Source organism: Leptonychotes weddellii, chromosome 2 (genome assembly GCF_054177405.1).
Source record: "Leptonychotes weddellii isolate Sample4059 chromosome 2, ASM5417740v2, whole genome shotgun sequence".
Classification (NCBI taxonomy): Eukaryota; Metazoa; Chordata; class Mammalia; order Carnivora; family Phocidae; genus Leptonychotes; species Leptonychotes weddellii.
The window spans coordinates 56,185,707-56,193,519 of record NC_138370.1 but is presented as its reverse complement, the minus strand read 5'-3'; the positions used below and the strand labels follow the sequence as shown (position 1 = coordinate 56,193,519).

At 31.8% G+C, this 7,813-nt stretch overlaps 1 protein-coding gene across 1 annotated transcript in view; it reads right to left on the bottom strand.

Annotated features, from left to right (window-relative positions):
* Window positions 1-7,813, bottom strand: part of FSTL5 (follistatin like 5) — a 637,910-nt gene that overhangs the window by 80,921 nt on the left and 549,176 nt on the right. The window contains exon 11 of the mRNA XM_081813100.1: window positions 2,829-2,855. Coding sequence (XP_081669226.1) covers window positions 2,829-2,855 — 27 coding nt within the window. The remainder of the gene's footprint in view (window positions 1-2,828; window positions 2,856-7,813) is intronic.

The following is a 7,813-nucleotide window of genomic DNA, read 5'->3' as shown; positions in this document are numbered from 1 at the left end:
AGTAAAATGGCTTAAAGTTCTTTAAGTTAGTGTTTATCCAAATCAAAACATGTATTATTAAGCTAGACCATATAATGTATTCCTAAACTGTTGTAAACTAAATAAACTTTAAGATTACTTTATTACATTATATTTTATCACAAGATCATAAAAAAATATTGTAGAAGGAAACCAAACAGTGGATCTTTTAATGTGTATTTTCAAATCATATAGTAAAATTACTTATCAATAAGAATGATTAAGACTTTAACTTACTAGATCAAAATTTTCTTTAGGGACCATATTCCTATCTTTATATTTCGAGTATTTTCAAAGGGCTTTGCATTTAATAGGCTCTTTAAAATATTTGTCAATAAATGAGTGACATATTTCCTCTTTTAACAATGTCTTTCTGCACTCTTGCAAACCACAATGATGACTAGAAAAGAACTGGAAGAACCCAGAGAAGTAGAGGATTCTGTGTTTCAAGCTTAAATATCCATGAGATTCCGAAGATAATACATATTAAATTAGTAAAATCGATTTAGATTACAAAGTCCTGGCTAAGCTAGATTCTGATGCTCATGTTTAAAAAATAATTCTTCAGTTAAACAAAATTTTATGGTTTTAATACTTGCTTATAAGTACAATGACATTATGAGAAGTTTATCGTTTTTAACTATCTTTCCAATATTTATCTTAGAATGCCTGAAATTGGAATTCCCCAATTGGTTCTCTCTGGGATAAATTTCTCTTGGCCATGGTAAAGAGGCAAGCATGCAAACAGAAAACATTACTACGGTGGAAATGAAAATAGATCTTGGAATTATGTAGTTCGTATTTGTTATTATTCTATCCTTTAAAAATGAAGGTAGAAAATTTTTGGAAGTTTTAGTTAGCTATTATTTTAATTACTTTTTATGAAATAATTGTATACACTTTAGGATTCGGTGATTCCTCAAGCTGGTCTATTATCTCTGGCCACCATTACTATTATTACATGCAATCATTTCTAATTGTAATGCCTTGCCAATAACTGTGGCATTGTAAAAAATTAATTTAGAGATGGCTATGAACCTAAATCAGGCATATTGTTTTCTCAAGTATATTATGTTAAATCTTGTTTATTCTAAGAAACAACAAAGGTCCCTGATGATAATTGCACATGAAATAAAAGATTTAAAAACTTTACCCAGAGACATTTATTATATATGTCTTAAAACTATCTGCAAAATATACTAAATAACTATTATTTCTCAAGGACATATTCTCTGTCAAAGTTATGAAGAGTAAACAAATCATTGATTGATGGAGAATAATTATTGAGAGCATACATGTTAAAAAACCTAACAGAAGAAAATTTTAAATAGATAAAAATGGTTTCATATAATGAATCTCAGGGTGATTTTAATTAATCTGGATGTCTCATATTTTTAAAAGTAGCCTGAAGAATATGATATTATTATTACATATTAAAATTATAATATAATAATGTTCATGGTTGTTATCAGTCAAATTATAAGAAAACGTTGTTTTACATACTTTAAGGACATTTACATATCACAATTTTATAAGGAGAGTGCCAACTGTATTTCAAGCAATATGTTAGAAAAATCTGGCTCAGAGAGGTAAAATAACACATCCACTTTTTACCAGCAATTAACCAGCAAAGCCAGAACTGTGCTACCTGATCTCTGACTACTTAGGTTTTGTTCTTTCTATTATGATGATAACATGAAATCAATTTTTAAAATGCCCAGAGATATATTTGTTTGATCTCAAGAGGGAAGAGATATAAAGAAAATGTTGTTTAATAGATATATTAATGCTAGTTTTAGTAATGACTACATTTGTATGTTCAAATGTGAAATATCTAAGTGGAATAAAATGAGAAGGCATAGTCACACCAGAATCTCTTTAGTAAACCAGACCTTGAAGAAGCCTACACAAAAGATTTCAGAAGCAACAAATATCAAGGGGAAAAATGGTGGTGTGGCCTCATCATTGAGAACAAAACTGAGATGCTTCAATTCTCGAATTACGTGAAGCTTATGAGACAAGGCCCTCACAGGTGGCAGTGACTCCAGTTCATATGGGAAACTATAATCAGGGAAGAGAAAGTTTGTCTAGAATGGATTAGGAGGCAATATTTTGGTCATTGCTTACCAGAACTATAATGATGACTTATTACATTTTGCTCCTAAAAATTTAACTAAAGCACATGAGTATCTGGTCAAACACATTCTCCCCAGTCTTTACAAATAAAAACAAAATAGTAATAACAATAATAAATGGAAGTGGACACTGTTTATAGAGTGTAGCCTATATTTAAGGAACTGGTAGTAGCCCTACTGATTATAAACAACTAAACTATCCTTATTTTTCAGATAAGAAAATTGGGACATAAGGAGGCCTTTGGTCATAGAGCTGTGGAGACCAGATTTGAATCTAGATCCTTCAAGTTTATAACCCACTTTCTTAAATAATTTATTACATTCCCTTGATAAGGCAATGGTTTTTATAATTTTTTTTCTAATCTAAATCAGGGTTTATTATGGAAGTTATGTTTAAGTTTGCTTTTATTTCTTTGACTTAATTTTAAATTCTTAAAAGCATTTCAATATATTATAATGTACTTCACTGGTTATATATCAATAATAAATCAAACTGATAAAGAGTAATAAATATTTCTAATGGTATCAGGTTTACAAAAGAATATCTATTTATAATAAAACAAAAATATTTAGTCAACATAAAAACGAATAAGGTAATTATTAAAACTGATAGTCAACAAATCCACTAAAAATTAAGCAAAATAATCACAATATAAAAATAATGGAATTTAGTACCTTCTTCTCTCCATAATATGTTAGCTACTGCAGCATGTTAAAGGAAAGAGGAGAGAAAGAAAAATGAGTAGAGAGCTTCAATTGTATAATAATATAAATAATTATTAAAGAGGTCACAATCTCTAGGATAGAACATGTACATAAAAGTGGTGATGGTGAATTCAACAAACTACTTTGAATTAACAAAACAGTAAAATGCTGTACTAGCTGATAATGCTCTTTTCATTTCTCGAAATTGCCAATTCTTCTTAGGAATAAAGATTTTGTTAATAAACAAAGAATATTTTATGCATCACTGGAAAGAAGGGGATATTTAGGTTATGTTATTAAAATACATCTTTAGAACAAACATTGGTAGTTAAAACTATTTATTTAAGATAGTATAGTTAAAAGTTCCTAACTGAAAAAATTATATTTTAAAAATTCTCAGTAATCACAATATGTAATATTTGTACAAAATATGCAATATCCTGAGCGAGAAGAGTTCTTTTAATAAAGGATTTTGAACACAGACGTAGTTTATTTTTAAGTAATATATGTTTTCACTTTTTAAACCAGACAGAATGAAATATATCCAAACATATCTTGGTTAGTTCAATGCACAACAATGATTCATAGTAAATTGTTTCTGGACAATAGGTATATTAAATACTATGTAGAGATTAAATCAATAGAGTTAAAATATTGAGATAGAAATAAAGAAAAAAATACCAATTAGAAATATTCTCAGAGAAATGTCTGCCTCCATTACTAATTCAAAGTTGCCCAAATTCTATGTTTTCACAGCAAAATAATCTGTCAAAAGAAAGTGTAATTGGTGTAAAATCTTACACACATCTAAATGTTCCCTGAATATTTTAACCATATTAAAGCATGATCACTTTTTTTAAGCTGAACCCCCCACCCATGAATGTAGCAAAGCCAAGACTAAACTCCACCACTCCTAGTTGGAGGCTGAAGGCCCAAGTCATCCAGTTTCAAAACCTGCTAAACATTTTAAAAATAAATTTTTGTAAAGTAACATTCATCCCTTCAGGACATTTTGTGGTGCTGTTCTTGCTGTCTACAGTGTTCTTGAAATGAATGTGAAAATGATAGATCTATTTGCAAGGAGAGGACACAGACCTCAGTTATCAGCAGTTAACCTCGGTCTGGAAGTAGATGATCCTGCTCCTCAAGTTTCATCAGAATGTCAAGAATAGTCACAGTGTCTATGTCATTCACTTCATTTCATCACATAGGCATTTTATCATCTCACATCGTCACAAGAAGAAAGGTGAGTACGGTACAATGAGAGACCATATTCACATAACTTTTATTACAGTATATTATTAAATTATTATTAGTTACTATTGTCAACCTTCTACTGTACCTAATTTATAAATTAAATTTTATCATAGGTATGTGTGTATAAGAAAAAAAAAACAGCATATATGGAGTGTAGTACTATAAGCCGCTTCGGGCATCCACTGGGGGTCTTGGAACATATTCCCTGCATAAGGGGGAACTACTCTATTCAGAGAAACTTAAATGATTGAGTATATTTGAAGAACAAAACTGATAGAAGATGAGGCCAGAGAATTTTTCCATGAGTAGATCAAGAAAGTCTTTTGTACACAATGCAGAGGAGATTAAATTTTCTTCTGTAGGTTCAGGAAAGGCTGAGCCATGATTAGACTTATCTTTTTTTTTTTTTTTCCTGGTTTATATAAAAAAAAATGTAACTAGATATATGTTTCGTCACATCTCCATTCATTTGCTCAGTGAGTACTGACTGAGCGCCGAACATGTGTCAGACATTGCATTCAGGGATACAATACACAGATTCCCCAGGCCCAATCTCTCTGTTAATAGAGTTTATAGTCTAGTTGAGGAAAAAATAAAAATAAAAACACTATTCACGAAATGACAGAGAAAGTTTTTTAAATTACACACTTAATGGGTTATGAAAGAGAGGAACAGTACTGTGAATTCTTTTAGCAGGTGGATTAAACATAAGGAAATACTGAAAGTGAAAGATGCAAGATGAGTAAGAGTGAAGCAAGTGAGGACTGTAAGGATAAGGTTTCTAGAGAAAAGAAAAAGCCTGCACAAACCCTAGTGGCATATCAAAGCAGTGCTAGTTTAAAGGAGTTAAGAACAGAGATATTTTCAAGACAGGCAATCATTTAGGAGAAAGTACCAAGAAATACATGCTGTGTGATAATAACATCAAACGATAAAATTCAAAGCACTGCATATTGAACTTAATATTACATAAACTAAAAACATAATATTAAAATATGAAGCAAAAGCTGTTAGGACTGGAAACAAAATTGATAAATACACACTTGTATTCTATATCTTTAACTCATCACTCTCAGTATTTGAAAAATTAAGAGAAAAAAGACAAAGTTTCAATAATATGGTTATTAAGACTGAATAAGTATTTTCATAGTGAATGTTGTATTATACAAACAGAATGTTGAACTCTACAAATAAAAGTGTTTTGTTCAGATTTTCTGGAAAAATTTTCAAGAGGGCTCCCAAAGTAAACTAGAAAATGAAAAGTCTGTATTGTAGGTATATTTCAATCAGCATAAATAGTTTAGACATTTTCAGACAAGGATAAAACAAATATGAAAATCCATGAGAAGTATTTAAACACACAAAATTCTTTCATAAATTAAATATTTTTTTAAAAAAAATCAAATATGGCAGCACCTGGGTGGTAGTGTCAGCTAATGTTTGACTCTTGGTTTTGGCTCTGATCTTGGGGTTGTGAGATGGAGCCCCATATCGGGCTCCGCACTTAGCACAGAGTCTCCTTGAGATTGTCTCCCTTGCCCTCTGCTCCTCCCCACTACCTCTCTCTCTCTAAATTAAATTTTAAAAACTTTAAAAATAAATAAATAAATAAATAAATAATAAAATATGATTACAATTCATATGAGATAACAAAAAATAAGTATTCAATATGTGGACCCAAAGAGTTTTGGCTAAGAGGGAATACATAGACTTAACTGATGCATTATTAAGCAAAATAGAAGGAAAAAGACAATGAGAGAGAAAGCAGAAATGGAAGCAGAACCAGGAGGAAGAAAAAAGGGAAAGAAATGGGAAGACAATGAAGATAGAAGGAATGATTGTAGCTATGATTTTAAATTAATGTAGATTTTTTTTGTAGTTTCAAGTTTTTATTAAAATTACAGTTAGTTAACATATTGTGTAATATTAGTTTCAGGAGTAGAATTTAGTGATCCATCACTTTAATGCAGAATTTTTGCTAATAAATTTGATAATCTGGATTTCACTCAAAAAATCCAAGGAAATATAAATATCCAAACTGAAATAAAGAAAAAAGTGAATAAAAATAACCATGGTACTGATTGAAACATTTTTTATTTAAATTCAGTTAATTAACATATAGTGTATTACTAGTTTCACAGGTAGAGTTCAGTGATTCATCAGTCTTATATAATACCCAATGCTCATTATATCATGTGCTCTCCTTAATATCCATCACCAGTTATCCTATCCCCCCACTACCCTCCCCTCCAGCAACCGTCAGTTTGTTTCCTATGATTAAGAGTCTCTTATGGTTTCTCTCCCTCTCTGATTGTGTCTTGTTTTATTTCTTCCTCCCTTCCCCTATAATCCTGTTTTGTCTCTTAAATTCCAAATATGAGTGAGAGCATAATGATAACTGTCTTTCTCTGATTGACTTATTTCTCTAGCATAATACCCTCTAGTTCTATTCATGTCATTGCAAGTGGCAAGATTTCTTTTGTTGATGGCTAAGTAGTATTCTGTTGTATATATATAGCACATCTTCTTTATCCATGCATCTGTTGATGGACATCTTGGCTCTTTCCATGGTTTGGCTCTTGTGGACTTTGCTGCTGTATACATTGGGGTGCAGGGGCCCCTCTGGATCAGTACATTTGTATCTTTGGGGTAAATCCCTAGTAGTGCAATTGCTGGGTCATAGTAGCTCTATTTTTAACTTTTTGAGGAACCTCCATACTGTTTTCCAAAGTGGCTGCACCAGCTTGCATTCCCACCAACAGCATAAGAGGGTTCCCCTTTCTCTGCATCCTCGTCAACACTTGTTGTTTCCTGTCTTGTTAATTTTGGCCATTCTAACTGGTGTAAGGTGGTATCTCATTGTAGTTTGGGTTTGTATTTCCCTGATGCCGAGTGATATTGAGCGTTTTCTCATGTGTCTGTTGGCCATTTGTATCTATTCTTTGGAAAAATGTCTGTTCATGCCTTCTGCTCATTTCTTGATTGGATCATTTGTTCTTTGGGTGTTGAATTTGATAAATTCTTTATAGATTTTGGACACCAGCCCTTTATCTGATATGTCATTTGCAAATATCTTCTCCCATTCTGTCAGTTGTCTTTTGGTTTTGTTGACTGTTTCCTTTGCTGTGCAAATGCTTTTTATCTTGATGAAGTCCCAATAGTTCATTTTTGCCCTTGCTTCCCTTGCCTTTGGCAATGTGTCTAGGAAGAAGTTGCTGCGGTTGAGGTCGAAGAGGTTGCTGCCTGTGTTCTCCTCTAGGATTGTGATGGATTCCTGTCTCACATTTAGGTCTTTCATCCATTTTGAGTCTATTTTTGTCTACGGTGCAAGAAAATGGTCCAGTTTCATTCTTCTGCATGTGGCAATCCAATTTTCCCAATGCCATTTGTTGCAGAGACTGTCTTTTTCCAATGGATAGTCTTTCCTGCTTTGTTGAAGATTAGTTGACCATAGAATTGAGGGTCCACATTGGGTCCTCTATTCTGTTCCATTGATCTATGTGTTTGTTTTTGTGCCAGTATCATACTGTCTTCATGATTACAACTTTGTAATAGAGCTTGAAGTCCAGGATTGTGATGCTACCAGCTCTGGTTTTCTTTTTCAACATTTCTTTAGCTATCCAGGGTTTTTTTCTGATTCCATACAAATTTTAGATTATTTGTTCCAGCTCTATGAAAAAAAAAAAGTTGATGTAATT